At 36.0% G+C, this 19,030-nt stretch overlaps 2 protein-coding genes across 6 annotated transcripts in view; one reads left to right on the forward strand and one right to left on the reverse strand.

The window, feature by feature from the left end:
- Positions 1-19,030, forward strand: part of LOC306870239 (mucosa-associated lymphoid tissue lymphoma translocation protein 1-like) — a 1,002,100-nt gene that overhangs the window by 976,625 nt on the left and 6,445 nt on the right. The window contains exons 1-10 of one of the 5 annotated variants that reach the window (XM_079417385.1): positions 11,556-11,723; positions 12,481-12,697; positions 12,796-12,962; positions 13,560-13,681; positions 13,764-13,911; positions 13,992-14,170; positions 14,490-14,589; positions 17,545-17,619; positions 18,329-18,379; positions 18,486-18,689. In XM_079417385.1, coding sequence (XP_079273511.1) covers positions 12,549-12,697; positions 12,796-12,962; positions 13,560-13,681; positions 13,764-13,911; positions 13,992-14,170; positions 14,490-14,589; positions 17,545-17,619; positions 18,329-18,379; positions 18,486-18,689 — 1,195 coding nt within the window. In that variant the 5' untranslated portion in view covers positions 11,556-11,723; positions 12,481-12,548. Of the gene's footprint in view, positions 1-11,352; positions 11,724-12,480; positions 12,698-12,795; positions 12,963-13,559; positions 13,682-13,763; positions 13,912-13,991; positions 14,171-14,489; positions 14,590-17,544; positions 17,620-18,247; positions 18,272-18,328; positions 18,380-18,485; positions 18,690-19,030 lie in introns of those variants that run through there. The other 4 variants (XM_079417389.1, XM_079417386.1, XM_079417387.1 and 1 more) reach the window with 4 other exon arrangements.
- Positions 813-10,138, reverse strand: LOC306870245 (prolactin receptor-like). The gene is made up of 9 exons (XM_079417400.1): positions 9,943-10,138; positions 7,560-7,631; positions 7,017-7,149; positions 5,978-6,147; positions 4,514-4,695; positions 4,053-4,194; positions 3,748-3,847; positions 3,379-3,448; positions 813-2,817 (listed from the first exon to the last, which is right to left on the reverse strand). The coding sequence occupies exons 2-9, from the start codon at positions 7,624-7,626 to the stop codon at positions 2,167-2,169; spliced, it is 1,515 nt and encodes a 504-aa protein (XP_079273526.1). The 5' UTR covers positions 7,627-7,631; positions 9,943-10,138; the 3' UTR covers positions 813-2,166.

Consider the following 19,030-nt stretch of genomic DNA (forward strand, 5'->3'; position numbering starts at 1 on the left):
TGTTGCTTGAAGTCCAATGTGAAGTTTCCACAGTCCGTGAGGATTTGGGCTGCCATGTCATCTGCTGGTGTTGGTCCACAGTCATATAGAAAAGTGAATTACACGTGCCACTGTCAGTGAAAGAATGTAAGGAACTCAAGCTAGAAACACCAATGCACCACTGTGCTAACAGTTTTTACATAACTTCATATTACATTTCTTGCAGTATTGTATGTCTTAAGCATCACATTGTTACATCACAAGCAAAATACTTATTTGTACCACAATGGATGATACAAAAACAAATGGCTTGCATTCTAATTTAAACTACACAGGAAAGCTGCACAATAGTTCTCTCATGCAGAGCCGAATGTTTGTCCTTGTATAATGTTAAGTCAATGTTTGACTTAAAGTAACTCTTTACTGCTGCACTGCAGACCATAAATGTTCCATGATGAGACCAGCTGACCCGTCTGTGTCTGCCGCTGTAACTAGCATCTCTGAGGCACTCTATATAAGGTTAAAAAAAAACATCAAAGACCTGCCAGACTGTTTTGTGCTCACTGCCCTTGTGTTTGGTTAAGCTTTGACAACCCTTTCGTGCAGATCTAATCTATTATTTGACATTAGTCTCAATTCTGATTATTGTCTTGAAGACTGCCCAAGTTCAGATAATTATAAATCAGAAGGATGTATACGATGATACTGTCCGTTTACCCTAAAATGAGTGAATATCGATGACTATTTTAACATTAAATAAAGTTGAAATAAAATGAATTGGGAGGGACATACAAATACTAGATCTAGATCAATAAATACACAGTAAAGTCACCAAAGAAATCTCACACTTTTTATATTTATAGTATCATTTTGAATAAATATACAAAAGGAGCTTTTCTGTATTTTAAACTGTTTCCATTAAACTATGAAAATTCTTTACAACAATCAAAGATCAGGAGCAGCAAGCATTGAGAAAAGTGCTAGACTCTAGAAAATGGCAGAAACTCCAGTGGGATGTTTTGTGTATGTCTGCTATGAGGTAGTAGGTTGAAGAAACATTTCGAAAAGGTTTAACAATTAATATAATGATCTTTAGTGGGGTATTTTTTAACAGCGGTTGGTCGATGTTTAATGGTTTGGAATGACGCTGCCTTTAAATCTAATTTTCAACCCATTACCCCAGCTTCCTGCTGTTTAGCCTGAATTATCCACAGAAACTGTTTTGTATTTGTGCAAACTGTCTCTGTAATTGTGCAGATTGACAGAAACAACATAACAGGGGTGCGTTTCTCAAAAGCACTGTTAGCCAACTATGGTTGCAAATTTGCCGTTCCCAGAAACCATAGTTCCAACGAACATTCAAAAATGGCATCGCAACGTTGTGTGGTTGGAACTACACTCTTAAAAATAAAGGTTCTTTACTGGCATCAATGGTTCTAAGAAGAACCTTGCACGTCCATGGAACCTTTCAAATGCAGAAAAGGTTCTTTATAGTCGAAAAAGGTTCTTTAGATTTTTAGTTTTTTTCTTTTAGGAACTGTTTACTGAAAGGTTCTTGTGGGAACCAAAAATGGTTCTTCTATGGCATCAATGCAAAAACACCCTTTTGGAACCTTTATTTTTAAGAGAGCTGTAGTTACAACCAGTTTCTTGTTAGTAGGACATGTGGATCAATAGATCAAGTGCTTGAGTAAAATAAGCAAGCTGACATATAATATACATACAAATTTAATTCTATCTTTTAGTTTGTCAAGATAATGAAAGCGCAGTTTTTAAACAGTGTGAATGTGCTCTAGTCCCCAGGGGATCCGTTGAACGAAGCTATACAATGGCGAATAAAAATATTATAGACCTCAGATGCCATGTTTGTTATTTACATCAATAATCTGACAATATTTGATCCAAAAGGATTAATTAGCAGAAGTAATTACTCCAGCAACTGTGTGACCTAGAACGACAGTTCTTGTTTGACCAGTGTGGTTCAAATGATCAGTCAGCAGTTTTGGGAATCAGTTATGAATAGCACTTTGATAGCTCAGCAGCAAGTTATGTCATTGTACAGGAAACGCACCCCAGATCGCCAAAAGAACCCTTCTCACATCTCTACTAACAAAGCACTTGACAGTTTGAGCAGGACACAACCAGACAAAATAATCCCAAACCTCTGAAGTTTGAGTCACAAAATAGTCAAGATCCACTTGAAAATGTTGTCAGGGTTTCCTGGTATCCCAGAGGTTCGAAAACACCTCCCGTTTCCTCAGCTTCAGAAGTTTCATCACATTCGACCTCTTTGTGTCCCTGTACAGGGATCCTGTCTTGTAGTACAAGGATGTTATCACTGATAACGTCACTGACCATACTGTAGTCCTCCCTGACCTGAGGTTTCTGGTCTTTGTCAACCTCAACGTACTCCGTAAGTCCAGCAGGGTTGATGCCGATGTGCTCACTATTACTACCGGAGCTCTTTTGAGTGTTTTGAGCTTTTACTGGTGAGCCATTGCAATTAGGGTGAAGTAGTTGTTGAGGCTCTCCAAGAACACTGCTGGTGGCACTTAGCTGATTGGAGACGTTCCCAGCTTGGATGTGTTCGCTCAGTGTTGTTTTTAGATCTTGGCTGCTGTTCAGTGAGATCTTGATGCAGTTTTGAGAGATCTTTTGTGCATTGTCTGTGGGAAGGTTTTCCCCCTTTTGGTACTCAAGATGAGCTTTGCCATCAAAATCCACTTCCTCATCATAGTCGGAGACCACGAGATTCTCCACTTGACGGTCTGAACTCTGGGCTATTTGGGGATATCCTGGAGTAATCAGAGCACTGAAGATCTCCTCAGACTTCCCACTCTGTGAAATGAGAGGTAAAATGACCTTTGTATATTGGAACTGCAGTTTTGTTGGGTCTGTTAGAAATTCTTTGAATATCCCCTCCTATTTTGTGACCATGATAGAACATTTCAACACAATTTGTTCTGAGAATGTGTCACAATGAAATGCAAATTTTGTGAAGTTGACAGTTGAAAAATTATATTGGATTTAACAGCAAACCCACAGCTGTTTACATTGAAGTCTTATGAGCAAAACAAAATTTAAAGGGATAGTTCACCCAAATATGAAAATTCTGTCATCATTTACTCCTGTATGACTTCTTTACTTCTGTTGAACACAAAAACGATATTTTGAAGAATGTTGATAACCAAACAATCGGCCCCTGTTCACTTTATTATATTTTTGACCATACAATGATAGTGAATAGTAACCAAAACTGAGTCATACAGGTTTATACTATAAATAAAATAAAAAGCCCAAAAGTTCAACTAAACTGCATACAACAAAACTGCACCTTAGAAAAATGAATTAATAATATGATAGGAATTAAAGCATGAATTATGGTAGTGTCTGCTGTACCTTAAGGAGTTGAGTGTCTAAGCCACTGATTTTCGGTTCTGGAACTGGTGGCAGTAAAAAATGCTTCACCCTAGAGAAGAAGAATACAGAATTAACTTGCTATCATATTATTTTATTTTATTATCGTAATTATAAACACACTGGTATGTAGAGCAAGTTGTTTTATCCTTCCATAAAGTTTTGCACTTTGTTATTCTTCTAGTTACTGACCTATAGCAGCTAATAAATCAGAAGGAAAATTGTATTGTAAAATAAAGTGGATACAGTGCTATATTAAATGTTCAATTTGTGTCACAAACATATCTTTTTATGTACAGTTATCAGTGTAAATCCCTTTGTCATTGTGATGAGGTGCAATAGCATGCTTACGGTTTCATCTTGACTGTCAGCACTCCTGCAGTCAACAGGAAAACGATGACGGTTAGCGTGACGGCAATAATCAGAACCGCATTCTGTGTGTCGGACATATCTGTAATGTGAGAAACACAAAGCTTTGTTTACATTTTTGCTTTCCATTTTCATCCTCATTTTATACTGTATATATAATAAATATATTTAATATGTTATTTTTAATATAGCCTGGACACTGTTATGTAAGGCTAAAAATGCTGGGTAATGCAGCACAATGGCTGGAGGTGTGACAGATTGGCTAGCTGGTGCTGGTATCATCTTACTGTCTGGAATCTGGATGAATGCAGAGGGGCTCCATTCACTCCAGAGGCCGTGGTCTAGTTTACAGCGCACTTGCACAACGTAATTTGCTCCTGGCTGCGGACTGTAGATGCTAAACTCCAATTGTTTACCAGCACTATATGACTAAAAACACAAGAATCAAAACGTTGTCTCAGTCATAAATAAATTACATGGTATCAAAACTTTAAAATGCAAAAATTAAGACTCCTAATACAAAAATGTTCTTTTTAATAATAAATGGATAATAATTAGATAAATCATTATCATTTAGAAGCTAATTTATTTTTTTAATAAAAAATAAACAAAAAAAAATATTTATAAAGGTTTATATATGCACAGTTGAAAAACCCTGGCCTTAAATAGTTTTGATTTTAAAAAGAAAAATTACAAAGCATAAGAACATTCAAGAACCTTTATGACCTTGAAACGATTGAAATCTCACCTCCCAACTGCTGTGCTCCTCGTCTCTGGCGTTCTCGATTTTTAAGCGAACTTCATATTTGATTGTTACCCAGCCTGAACGTGTGTCTGCGTCGTGTGGAGGCTGCCACCACACCAGGAAATAGGGGCTGTCCGTGGTCTGCATGAAAGTCACATTCACATTCTCTGGAGGGTGAGGCTGCACTGTGTGGAAGAAGATGAATCATCTTAAATGACAATCAAATGCACAGATAGTAGAATAGTAGAATCAGTGACAACAATATATGTACTAAACAAGGAAATAAACTGAACGCGGTCTACATGGATACTTGACTATTATTCATATGCTTCTTATACACTGCCATTCAAAAGCTCAGGGTTAGTAATATCAATTTATTTATTTTTTATTTTATTTTTTATTTTTTTGGGGGGGGGTACTTTTTATTCAGTAAGAACACATTCAATTGATTGAAAGTGACAGTAAAGACATTTATAATGTTACAAAATATTTATATATTTTTAAAATGCTGTTTTTAAATGTTAAATGTTCTTTTGAACTTGAATTTGTTTTGAAAAAATGTATTACGGTTTCCAAAAAAATATTAAGCAGCATAATATGCTTTCAACATTAATGATAAGAAATGTGTCTTGAGCACCAAATCAGCATATTAGAAATCAAATATATTCAAATAGAAAACTGTTCTTTTAAATTGTAGTTATATTTTACAATATTACTTTTACTGTATTTTATATCAAATAAATGCATCCTTGATGAACATAGGAGACATCTTTTAAAAACATTTTTTTTAAATCATAATGACCCCAGCCTTTGAAAAGTAGTGTATTTATGCTCTTGCATTAAAAAAATTAGAGCATCAACCATGTGCCATATGCTAGCACATTCAAGCATCTGCAGTGGCATATTCGATATATGACTTGAGTTTTGCAATATGCAAGACACAAACCTGTTCATCCTCATTTTGTTCAGTTAGTCAGCCAGAGCTGCTTCTGTTTAGTGCCATTTAGTACTTTTCCATTCCACTCAGATGCTCTAAAAGTCATCATCGTTTAACTCACCGTTACAGATGGAAGAGCAAAGTGCGCACACATTTCTAGCTGAACTGGTTTAACAGAAATTGTAACTAAACTATGTAACTGCACATGCAGTGTTTTCAGACTTGGGTTCTAGTATGATGATCTAACTGAAAGTTAAAAAGTTCAAGGAATAAATGTTTCACCATAAAGATTTTGCCGATTTTGCTGTGTGCCCTTATAGCCACAGGAAATCTTTATATACACTATTTTTAGCAGGAAGCTCACTACACTGTGGCTGTTGTCAAAACAACACTGAAATTAGCCTCTGTAGTAAAACATCATTAACCATTCATGCATGGTCAGTATACACTAGGGGTATATTGCAAGCACATAAAAACAAAGCATTTCTGGATGCATTTCAATATTTTGTAAACACATTACATGAACTCACCGATATCCATAACATCAACTTCTACAGATTCCGAATAGGCTTTTCCCAGTGCATTGGAGGCCACCACTGTGATGTTGTATATGATCCAAATAGACGTGTGTCGCTTATCAAAATAACAGGAATTGTTTCCCGCCTTATGATAATCCGGGCATTCAAAGACTTCCAAAGAACTGAAAAAGTTTTGAATAGTTTAAAGGTTTAAAATGAATGACTTGTTGACTAATCTTTTGACAACAAATGAACCAAAACCTATGATTTCTTCTTATAAAATGTGTAAACATTAACTCATTGACTATACTAGGTCTAGTGTGTTTATTAATAAGTGTGTGTTGTGTACAAATTAAACAAATATTTAGAGAATAAGACAAAATGAAGATCAGAAGTTTACTTTTGAAAGAAATTAATACATTTATTCAGCAAATATGCCTTGAACTCATCAAAGTGACAGTAAAGATAAAAAATATTTCTGCTTCAAATAAATGTTATTTTGATGTTTCCATTCATCAAAAAATTCTGAAAAAATGTATTGCGGTTTCCAGAAAAACTATTAAAGAGCACAGCTGTTTTCAACATTGAAAAGAAATCAATAATATTGATAAATAATATTTTTTTAACACCATATCAGCACATTAGAATGATTTCTGAAGGATCATGTGACACTGAAGACTGGAGAAATGATGCTGAAAATTCAGCTTTGCCATAACAGGAATAAATAAAATAAAAAAATGTAAATGTCTAAAACATATTAAACAAGAAAAAAGTAAACTGTAATAATATTACACAATATTACAGTTTTTACTTATGCTTGATGAGCAAAAGAGACTTCTTTCATTAACTGACCCAAAACGCTACATTATCTCAGTAACAGTTCATTTTACTAATAAAACAAAATCATGGAATATTTTATTGAGACAAATATAGCTTATATGTTAAACTATGTCATAATAGGCACACAATGAGGCAACTACCCATATTTTGATACAGGGAAAAAATAATGACAGCAAGAACAATGCTGAATTGTGATGTAGGCTGCACTCACCTCTCTCTTCTGTAATACAGATGGTAGCCGGTGGGCAATCCACCTGTTGATCCAGGCTCCCACCAGCAAGTGAAAGTCTCTTTCTCAGGCGAGCGACATCTTGTTAGTCTGGGCCTCCCCGGAGGAGAATGACCTGGAAAGATAGAGTAATTCAAGAGTATACGATAACATATCTGTAAGAATATTAGGACTAAACAAAAGTGGTATTTCAAACAGTAACAGACTATTACTGAATGCAGCAAATAGCCCATGTGTGTTGTAACATGTGTATGGGTGTTTCATACTGAAAACTAAAAACTAGATTTCTTTGAACTATACTTCCTTTATACTATAAAAACATAAATACTATAAATACTATAATTCAGTATAGAATTCAAAAATCTGTATCCTGTTTGCTGATGTATTGTATATAAACAACAGGCCACCGGATTATTAAATTATAGAAAATCGCTCACCAAAACCCAATAGTTTACAACAAAAAAATGATAAACACAACAACAACTGTCTTAATGTATTCTTTGAATCTGTGTTTCCCTCACTTACACATGCTGTGTGAAGTCCAAGAGAGCAGCCATATCAGAGTCAGTGCCTGCTCTGCATCTCTCCACATTTTTCCTGCATGAGAAACAAACGTCCACAATGTCAATGAAGCACGTTTAATACCACCTGTAGAGCTTGTTTCTACTTGAAACATCAATCTAGATCTGCAAAACAACCACTTAGCATGTGTAAACACCTTCACTCATCGCAACAGCTAAAAGGTCATCATTAGGCTATGTGTACAAAATTGTATGCAATTTTGCATTGAGTTAATTCTGTGCCAAGATGATTTTATCTAATTTCATGAATCTTTTCTTATCATGATCAGTGGAGTAAATACACAGTGGTGTACAGAATTTCTGTCTCAGCCAAGTAAAGTAATGTGCCATTTTGATGTGAATATGAAAGCAGGACAATCATAAACACTGAAAATGAATTTTAAAACTCGTCAAATTGTTTTGGAGTCATTAAAAATGAAGTTCTCTATTCAGACTGGTGCAAACAAAAAAGCACAAGCACATCATCATCCCAGAAGAAACGTCTAACACAGAATTGATCAATGATTATTTCTGACAGCACGGTAATGCACAAGGTTATGAACACAAGGCATCAACAAAAGAGTCGAACACGGTAAACACAGGTGCAGAGAGGTGACTTAATGGAAAGTTACTGCCTTGGAAATGGATGAGTTCCAATGAGAGACACAGACTGAAAGAGCAATCGATGTGCTTTATGTTTCTGGTATACATTATAGAAACCCTTTGCTACAGTCTTTGCATCTATTTTCTACTTTTTTGTTTCAGTTTCCATGAGCATGCCGTTAGCTTTATTTGCAAATACGTAAGTAGCCAAGAACGAGATTTACCCAAATGGAACAAGCTATTGTCTGTGGTCAGTACAGTCCTTTATTTTCCCATATTATTGAGAGGAAGTGGATTATAGTCCAGGTTTAAATGACCTCAAAACATTTGACATTAGCTTTCTATTTCGGTGCCAGACAACTTAAATATTTATTTTCATCTTAGCAACAACATGCCTACCAAAAAATAATATATACATATTACATAATATATATTCTTACACATTCTTATCACATAAAATAAGGTGATCAGTGTGAAAATCATTTAGGCCCTACCTACCAGGAATGACAAAAATGACCAGGAATGGTCTTTTAAAAACTGCTTGTAAATCTCTTATTATTATGCTATATCATCACCAAATCTTGAATTCAACCTTTTTGTCAACTTGTTTTCTTTCAGTTTGCACAGGTTTTTTTTTGTTTTGTTTTTTTTGGAACCGACTGGTTGTAGGACTCATTGATCTGAGCTTATGCACCTCCGTTTTTAAGTGGAAAAAAGCATTATTTGTGGATGTTTACTCAAAAACTGAAATGTATGAGCTCAGATCAATGAGGCCAATGATCAATCAGTTCCAAAAAGAAATACAAAACCTGTTCTAGCTGGAGGTTGATCAAAAGTTGAATCCGTACTTAGTAATCACAAATTTATAAGAATTTTTTTTGGAGGCCATTCATTTATGATCTAGAACTCCACAAGTGTAACAAGGTGGAAGAATATACATATATATATATATATATATATATATATATATATATATATATATTATATTCATCATTATATTCACCATTAAAGAGTTGTACTGTCTGGGATACAAAATGTCTAAACAGTCAATCAATCACTACAAAAGCCTTCTCTAACAATCGGTTCATCTCAAAACATAACTAAGGAACAGCAAACTAGGCTATAATTACTAAGTCACAAACTCATGTCTCCTCCTGTCATTCCTCCAGGGGCCAGTTCTGCCACAGCATTCTCACTGATAACAGTGTGATAGACATAAACAAACACATATTGATTCAGACCAAGATGCCAAGACCAGGCAGGTCTGACAGTCAACCCATGATCCCAGGTCAACCCAGCTGAAGAAAAAAATAATAATAATAGGCTACTGCTTTACAGATAGAAGAGTTTATGTCATGCAGACTATGGATCTATACCCGGATCTATGGATCTATATCTCCTTCAACGTCTAAGCTTCTTTAAACAGTCTTTATAAAATAGTAATAATAATAATAATAATAATAAACTACGTAAAATAATATTGATTATGAGTGTATTTACATATGCATACTTGCATAGACCATAAGATGCAATATTAAAGAATTACAAAAATAGTGCAACTCAAAGATACAGCTGTTTACCGCTATTGAATAATCCTTGTAGGCTACATAATATATTAGTTCTAATTGCGATATGATACACAAAAAACAATTTCGCAAATTACGATATGTATATAGTAATATATAATAAAGATCCATCGCATTATAAAACATAATATTGAGATGTATCATTTGACAGAGACTCACCTGGATCCGCGACAGAAATTACACACACAAGTTCACCTGGGATTTTCCCATATTCCACATACGCGCTGCATTTTGGACTGAACACAGTCTTTCCTAAGCGACGTCCCCAAAAAATCGCGCACTATGTGAGCCAAATACAAAGTCACCCTGACACCGCAGTCCTTGTCTCCAGTTGCACACAAACAGCCCTAAATCTGCAGGGAGAGTCTTGAGGAGTGGCATACAGGCGATGACGTTACATCACACACACACAATACCTGCCAATGACACTGTGTGTGTGTGTGTGAGAGAGAGAGAGAGAGAGAGAGAGAGAGTGTGTGTGTGTGAGAGAGAGAGAGAGAGAGAGAGTGTGTGTGTGTGTGTGTGTGTGTGAGAGAGAGAGAGAATGTGTGTGTGTGTGTGTGTGTGTGTGTGAGAGAGAGAGAGAGTGTGTATGTGTGTGTGTGTGTGTGTGAGAGAGAGAGAGAGAGAGAGAGAGTGTGTGTGTGTGTGTGTGTGTGTGAGAGAGAGAGAGAGAGAGAGAGTGTGTGTGTGTGTGTGTGTGTGTGAGAGAGAGAGAGAGAATGTGTGTGTGTGTGTGTGTGTGTGAGAGAGAGAGAGAGTGTGTATGTGTGTGTGTGTGTGTGTGAGAGAGAGAGAGAGAGAGAGAGAGAGAGAGAGAGAGTGTGTGTGTGTGTGTGTGTGAGAGAGAGAGAGAGAACTGTAAACCACATGAGTGAAGTCTGTCAGTATGAAATATTGATGTTCGTCTAATAAAGCCTTGTGTGGAAGTTTAAAAACAGGGTAATGTCTGAGGAACGACGGACAAAGGAGGCTCTGTTTCTGAACTTTAGTTTTTTAAAAAGTTTACAGGGCTATACAGTCATATAGAAAAAAAGACCAAAAGACAGGTATAGGCCTACAAACAGACAGATGGATAGACAGTGTGATACTAAGTGGTTGCTGAGGTAGTCTTGAGTGGTTGCTAGTGAGGTTCTGGGTGTGGTTACTATTCTTAGGGTATTCTGGATGCTATGTAGATTGTTCTTTCTTTTTGATAGGACTAGTGGTTTTCAACCAGGGGGCCGGGGCCCATTAGAGGGCCTTAGCGAACTCTCAAAGGGACACAAAGACCTTATTGTAATTCACCCCCTCAGGAACTTAAAGCAACTTTTTTTCTTCTTTAAAGAATCAGCATTCCCACTTTCTTGATATATGAGGAATATTTATATTTATAATTATTTTATATTTATGGATCTACTTATGTGTAATTAATTTCTAGACCTTGGTCTAGAGAAGTCATGTAAATGAAAAAAAAATATTATAACTTCGTAGGCATTTTAGGATTAATTAAATCAGATATTGTGAGTAAAAATATTTCTCAAGAAAAACTGAAAATGTCATTTTCATATAGTGGGCAGTGGGGGGCCTAGGAGTCAAAAAAGTTGACAACAGCTGTAGGGTGTTCAGAACGGTTGCATGATGACAGAGTACAGAGTAGTCAAATTATTTCCGTGTGAGGTAATTAATTGAAAAGCATGACTTTTCTTAACCTCCGTCATTGATCATAAGTCGTATGCTGAGTCTGACTTGACTAAGAACATACTTCCGTTTAAGAACTCGTTGAGCTGCTCAGGAGAGACGAGATGAACACCTTCCTCTTTGTTAGACATCAGGAAGTGATGCACACACACACGCACACGTATGTTTAGAAAGTTGGATTTCCCCACAGCAGTCAGTGTAGCGAAGAATTAATGTGTTGCTTAATAATGGGACACATGTCAACATCAGATCCGTCTGCGGTATGTGCGCTCGATGTTTACTCTCTATCTGATTGTTCGTGGTGAATTCTGATCTGTTTTAACTCTACTTGTTTGTATCTTCACATTTAGAAGTTCATTTACTTATCTTCTTAAGTAGCTGCATTCGAAAATAAAAAGCGGGAATGAATGGCGTTACTTAGTTTACATTCATCACATTCAGTAGGCTATATCACATAACTCATATTCGGTGGTGGACAAAAACTGTAAAAAGTGAAACTAGCGAGTGTCTTGAAGGTAGTTCTCCAAAACTGATAATGCTTTCTTCATTTACTTATCTTCGCATCGTTTCAAACCCGTTTGACTGACTTTCTTCTGTGGAACATTTTAAAATAACATATTACATATTTTCCATACAGTGAAAGTAAATATTCATTGTGCTGTCATCCTATCTTCTCATTAATTTGAATTCCACATAAAACATAAAGTTATTCAGGTTTTGAACAACATGAAGGTGAGTAAGTCATGACAGAATTTAGTTTTTGAGTGAATTTTCCATTAAAGGAGCTATTTTCTCTCACCTGACCCATTAAACAGTTTAGCTGGAGCAATCGATATTTTAGGCCAGTTATTAGTTAGTCACCATCATGGTTTTCTGAAAAAATGCAGTTAATTTCATAGTCATTGTGGCATTAATTAAATTTTAAAAAGTGCCATGTTTTTTTATGATTATTAATTTCTACATCTTTTATAATGTGACACCTCAGGACACTGATTGAATTGCCACTTCATTTTGCAGGTGCTTTGCTGAATATATAAATCTGAGTTCAGCAGTTCAACCAATCACAGTTGTGAATCAGCTCAATCATGTCGGATTTGAATGAAAACTCTTTGAACATTAATTTCTTGAAAGAATCTGTGTTGATGAGGCTCTGTGAGTCTCTTGATAAGGCCAACAATAAGGGATGGCGAAAACTGGGGGAGATTGTGAAAAGCGACAAGCGATTCAAAGTGAGGTAACAACTTTTTCTCTCTTCACTTTTCCTTTCAATGTAACATATACTAATAAACTCACAGTCTTTTTCTCTCTGGCTCCTTCCACTCGCATGCACAGTCTCGATGATATGGACATGTGTTCTCTGAAGGCTTTGGAGGCGGATGGAAGTCCTTCCCGCAGTCTGCTCAAACTCATTGGAGATCGAGGATGTATGGTGGGTGAACTGGTGGAGTTTCTACAGATCATGGGTCATACGGATGCCCTGCAGTGTCTGAAACCTCCAGGTATAACACCCTCGGTGTAAACATGGTACAGAGAGCGTGTATGTTTCAACAGTGCATCATATTATCTAATGTTGATTGTTTTGTATATGTGCTGTACTAAATATTTATTCACAAATGTGAAAGCGAAACTGAAACACGACTATGACAGGCTTGAAGAAGTTAGGCCCATGCAAAATGTGCACAATTTTTCCTGTACCAATTGTCAAATAAAATATGAATTCTCTGTAATGGATTTAAAATCACTAAAATGTGTTATTATGAAAATATTAATGTGCACAGCTCACACAAAAGTCACTTTAAAACCAACCAGCTTTCTGCAAGTCAGTGTGGCAAGTTTGTGTTACCAATTTGTACTTTTTTCAAAATCTGCATGTAAATCTTTAACTCTCACTTAAAATTCCTGATTGCTGATTTTTTGCTCGCGCAAATTAGCAGAATAATAATAAATGTTACTGCACCTTTACACTCTTTTTTTGGAACTGCTATATCAAATTTTGCTGGAATTTCTGGCATAGATTCTGTGCAGATATAATCTTAAGTGATTTATTTGCATTCATAGGTCAGTTTCAGTTGCTGTTTTCTGAATTGATCTCACAGGAATTCAAATCCTCGTCCAGCCGCAGTCGGTGGCTGTCATTGCTGGACACAACCTTCGTCTCAGTTGTTATGCTGTTGGTGCGTCACATGTGCAATTCCAGTGGTTTAAGAGAACGGAAGAGGTGCGTAAATGTATAAAATTGCAAATAAGCAACATAATTAACTGTCATTCACATGAATTACATAACTAAGGCAACCTTTCAGGTACATAACAGCTCCTCCCCAGACCTGGTGTTCAGTCCAGTCCGGCTCAAAGATGCAGGGTTTTACATCTGTCGGGTGAACTGTGGAAATGCGTATGAGTTCAGTCATTGGGCCCAAGTAGATGTCCTCGATGTTCCACCAAGATATGGTAAGTCATTTCTGATCAGCAGAGACAAGTAAGAAAGTCGGTGTCATTGATATCAAAATTTTTGTTTACTTTTTGTTCAGGATTAGTGTCTTTGGCTTCAGAAGGCAGGCCAAGGGTGCTGATCCAGCCTCAACCTCAAAGGCTGTTGGTGGGAGATTTACTCTTTCTGGAATGTGGAGCTGTTGGAAGACCCCTACCGCAATATCAATGGTACAGAAATGGAGTGCCGATCAAAAAAGCCACAAAGAGGAAGTACACTGTAAGAGGACCAAATAGATAACACTCTGCATGCATTTATGGATAAATTCACTATTGTTTACTCTGAACTCTTGTTTAGATACATTTAATTTCTGAGACAGTTTGGATGCAGTAGATTTAAAAAAAAATCCTACACTGAAAAAGAAACAGTTCAGAAAATGCTTGCAAATTTCACAAATAATTACAAAGAAATGGCAAGTGACAATTTTTAATTAGAAAGACTGAAATACTCTAATATCTTTGTATTATTTTCAAAACTGTTAAAAATCTACTTTTACAGTGTAGTGAGAGTGATTGTATTATGTTTTGGTTTAAATTAGGTCAAGAATTTGTTGCCAGAGCACCAGGGAAGATATCGCTGCGAGATCTTCTGCAGTAATGAACGAACATGGAGCAATGAAGTGGATGTTGTTGTTATAGGTATCCATCTTTGTCTTTTGTTTTATGATTATTCAGTGATCATGTTTTCTGATCAAATCTGTTTTGTGAACAGTAGTGACCTAAAGGGATAGTTCACCCAAAAGGGAAAATTCTGTCATCATTTACTCACCTTCAAGTTAGTTGCTGGCCCCCATTGACCCCATTCTCCATACTATAGAAGTCAGTGGGGACCAGCAACTGTTTGGCAAATATCTTCTTTTGTGTACAGCAAAAGAAAAATACTGATACAGGTTTGGAACAACTTGAGGGAGAGTAAATGATGTTCCATATAAAAGAAGGATCAAGGTACGCACATCCAAAAATGTCTTGGCCAGGTGCAAGATCAAAGAGTATAATCAAAAAATAGAAAAAAGATCTGCACACTGTCTCCCTTTATTAAAAAATGTAAAAGTAGCAACGTTTCGGTCAAAGACCTTCATCAGACAAACACACATGCATACAAAGGCAACAGCTCAATAAGTACTCAGATTCAAGCAGAGTTCCAACTGATTACACCTGTTGGCAATCAAAGTCAATCATGTGAACAGCTATAGTATATGTGACCCTGGACCACAAAACCAGTCTTATGTGTAAATTTTTTGAAATTGAGAATTATACATCATCTGAAAGCTGAATAAATAAGCTTTCCATAGATGTATGGTTTGTTAGGATTTACAATTACTTGTCCTAGAATTGATCAATGCATAACTATACAACATATTTAAATACAAATGGAACTGTATCAACAACATTCACCTTTCAATACAAGAAAATCAATTAGAAACATGAGTTAAAATCAAGTTCTAAATTCAAACTCTTATGGGAAAGAGTATTTAGTGTGTAAATATAGTAAGTTTCTCTTTTTAGTAAAATATTGTTGACATCACCACCTCTCCTAGGTATGTTAACATGTTCAATTCCAATATACCTAAGTTTGGAAAGGTTATGCGTTTTTTAATTAAAATGTGCTGCTACCGGGTTTTTTTTTATCATTTGTACGTATACTGCTTTGATGTTCTGCAATCCTAGTTTTTAAAGCACGTTGTGTCTTTCGTATATACGCTAGCGCGCATGGACATTGTATCATATAAATGACATTTTTAGTAGAGCAGGTGATGACACCCTTCATTTTAAACTCCCTTCCTGAATGAGGATGAGAGAAGACATTCGTTTTTTATAGTAAAATTACACTGGGCACAATGACCACAACTATAGTTACCTGAAGGCATAGATAAAAAGTGAGAGGATCATGCTACAGATGGACTAACATCAGCTCTTAGGATATCACATATATTAGAAGAGCATGTATACACAAACCGCCATGGGTAGTACCATGGCCCCAAATTATGTAAATTTGTATGTGGGCCTCTTTGAACAGAAATTTATCTTTAATGGTCTACAAAATCCCTTTTTCTCAAACTTTGGCGAAGGTATATTGATGATATTTTTATGTTATGGTCAGGTACTGAAAATAAACTGCTACAATTTCACAGTTTTCTTAAAACTAGTGATGAACACCTACGTTTTACAGTTAATTGCGATGATTCATGTGATTTGTTTTTTGGACATTCGTATTATTAGGGATGGTAAAAAAATAATCACAGATCTCTACAGAAAACCCACTGACCGTAACACACTTTTGCATGGACAGAGCTACAACTACATGAAACGTAGCTTGTCTATTAGTAAATTTAATCGTATACGTCGAATTTGTAGTCCTGAACAATCATATACACAACAGAGCACTGATCTGGTTAACAGATTTAGGGAGAGAGGTTACAATGAAGATTGTATACAGTCTGAAAATCAAGAGACATCTCTAAATAAAAAACGGTTAAAATCAGAAAATAAAACCATTGTATGTGCTGTTCAATATTCTCCTTTTTGTTCAGATATAAAAAAGATCATAGATAAACACTGGTATATCCTTAAATTAGATCCTCTCCTCAGTGATATTTTTGAGAAAACACCAAGGTTTGTGTATAAACACTTTTCTAATATATGTGATATCCTAAGAGCTGATGTTAGTCCATCTGTAGCACGACGCTCTCACTTTTTATCTATGCCTTCAGGTAACTATAGTTGTGGTCGTTGTGCCCAGTGTAATTTTACTATAAAAACGAATGTCTTCTCTCATCCTCATTCAGGAAGGGATTTTAAAATTAAGGGTGTCATCACCTGCTCTACTAAAAATGTCATAGAGTAAATGATGACAATTTCTTTTTTTCATTTTTGGGGGAACTATCCCTTTAAGTCTGGAATGCACTACATGACTTCTAAAATAACAACAGGTTTGAAAACACTGCACTGTACACTTGACAACCTTGTAAATGGTTGCAGAGAAAAACTGGGCATCATACACTAATCAACTGTGCATCACACACTACCAGACATTCAAGTTGTTCGGAACACAAATTTATGCAGAAACATGTGCCACATTGCTAGAAGATGCATGACAAATGAAAACAATACATGCTCTATATTGGCCCAAAATATCAAACATGTTTGAAATCTTCTGATTGTATGAAATATAATCGTATAGAACCCAACATCTGCAGACTGGCTGTGACTTTTGGAAACTAGCATTGGCTCCATTCAGATTGCAAATCTTTGCAAATGTTGTTTAGTTTATTCTAGTCTTTAGTTTTTAAAGAATCTGACATACATATCTGCAGGAAGATTTAGTTCAGATGCCTAAAAATGGTCTTAGCAAAGTCGATGTCATTTCCTATCCAAATCTAGTGCAGAGACAATGACCTGCATGTGGGACCTCTGCAAGCATAATGTTGATTTGTACGGCAGTGTAATTCATTCTAGTGGATTGCCTGTTTGCTGATAGTATATAATGTTATTGGTAAATTTACCAAAAAAGAAGTGAGTTTGTCTTCTAAAAGTAATATTATTTTTTATCTCTATTTACTCATTTTGTGATCCAACCCTTTATTTTTCTTCAAGAAAATCCTTGCCATTCTGAAATGAAAGAGCCAAGAATATCTTGTGAAATTTCAGGAGCAATGGAGTGCTCTGAAGGTATTTAGATGTAGTGGCACCCTTCTAACATCTGGGGACTTTTGGCATCAACCCCTTTGTGGAATCTGAATCTACTTCATGTCATACTAAATCATCATACTGTCAGACCGATTAATGCATGCTATAAAAACTAATGAACGTTCCAAGTTCAAAACAAGTTAAGCTCCATCACCATATGTGGGATGCATTTGACTGATTAACACAAATAATGTGAATACATTAGTCAACATGATTTTCTTTAATAATTGACAGTATGCCACAGTTGAGCTTGTTTTGAACCCGGAGCACTCCTTTAAACATTTTTCACCTACTCTCTTGACTGCTTCACTGATTGAGGTGCTGGTGGACACTTTGATAGATCTGATCTGCATGACTGTAAAAAACAACATTAGACCATTCCCATTCCAGTTGTAAAGGATGCAGTGTAAGAACAAAATGTTTTTGTTAATTGGCGGTAGGGGTTCATTATGGCAGGATGAGGTTAGTTATCATACCTCAAAATAGGTTTTTGGTCTTGAAAAAGGTTTCCTCTTGTGATCTATTAGCTTTCTTTTCTCTTCATTACTTTCATAAGCATGTTCCTTCAAATACGCATAATCTAAATACCTAATATATTTCTCTTTTATAGATGATTTTTTGACTGTTGATAGAGGTAAGTTGTGTTCCCATCACATTTAGTTTTCAACACTTCTGGGTTTTACTGAGACAGTGAATGATTATGACTTTTTCCCATCAGACTACAGTCTTGAGAAACCTTATGGTGAGTAGACCAAATAATTACTATGATTTAACGTTACTTGAATACAAACGAGAAATCAAAATGGCTGGAGTCTCATTGTTCATACTGAATGTTTTTCTTCCTTTAGCTACAGACAAAGTGGCTCTTCTGATTGGTAACCTCACATATCGAAACCACCCACAGCTGAAAGCACCCATGGTTGACGTGTACGACCTCACCAATCTGCTGCGGCAACTGAACTTTAAAGTGGTGTCTCTGCTGGATCTAACCGAGTCAGAGATGAGGAACGCTGTGGAGGAGTTCTTGTCCCTGCTTCATAAGGGAGTGTATGGTACTGTGGCTTCTATATAGTTCATGCTACTTTAGTCTCCTAAACATTGTAATCGTAAATTTGAAAATCAAGAACCTATAAAGATCCTTTTGTGTGATGGAAAGGTTCCATGGAGGTTCTTCATGAAACCACAGATGCCAATAAAGAATCCTTATTTTTAAGAGTGTACCTGGTTAAACATTGACTTCAGATGTGATTAGGAAAGTACCAGTTATTTTCTCACCATTTACTCATCCTTGTGTCATTCCAAACCCGTTTAACTTGGTGTCTTTATGGAGCACAAAAGGAGATCACGCTTCTCATTTCCATATAACAGAAGTATACAGTGACCAGGGGCTGCC

This window comes from Barbus barbus, assembly GCF_936440315.1.
Source record: "Barbus barbus genome assembly, chromosome: 5".
Classification (NCBI taxonomy): domain Eukaryota; kingdom Metazoa; phylum Chordata; class Actinopteri; order Cypriniformes; family Cyprinidae; genus Barbus; species Barbus barbus.

Bases quoted from the DNA above. Each gene is read 5' to 3' on its own strand.
- LOC306870245 (XM_079417400.1), bottom strand. From the start codon at position 7,626: ATGTGGAGAGATGCAGAGCAGGCACTGACTCTGATATGGCTGCTCTCT. The intron at 6,148-7,016 runs GTGAGTGCAGCC...AAACTTTTTCAG, and splicing joins CTGTATTACAGAAGAGAGAG to TTCTTTGGAAGTCTTTGAAT. The intron at 2,818-3,378 runs GTACAGCAGACA...CTCATTTCACAG, and splicing joins TAGACACTCAACTCCTTAAG to AGTGGGAAGTCTGAGGAGAT.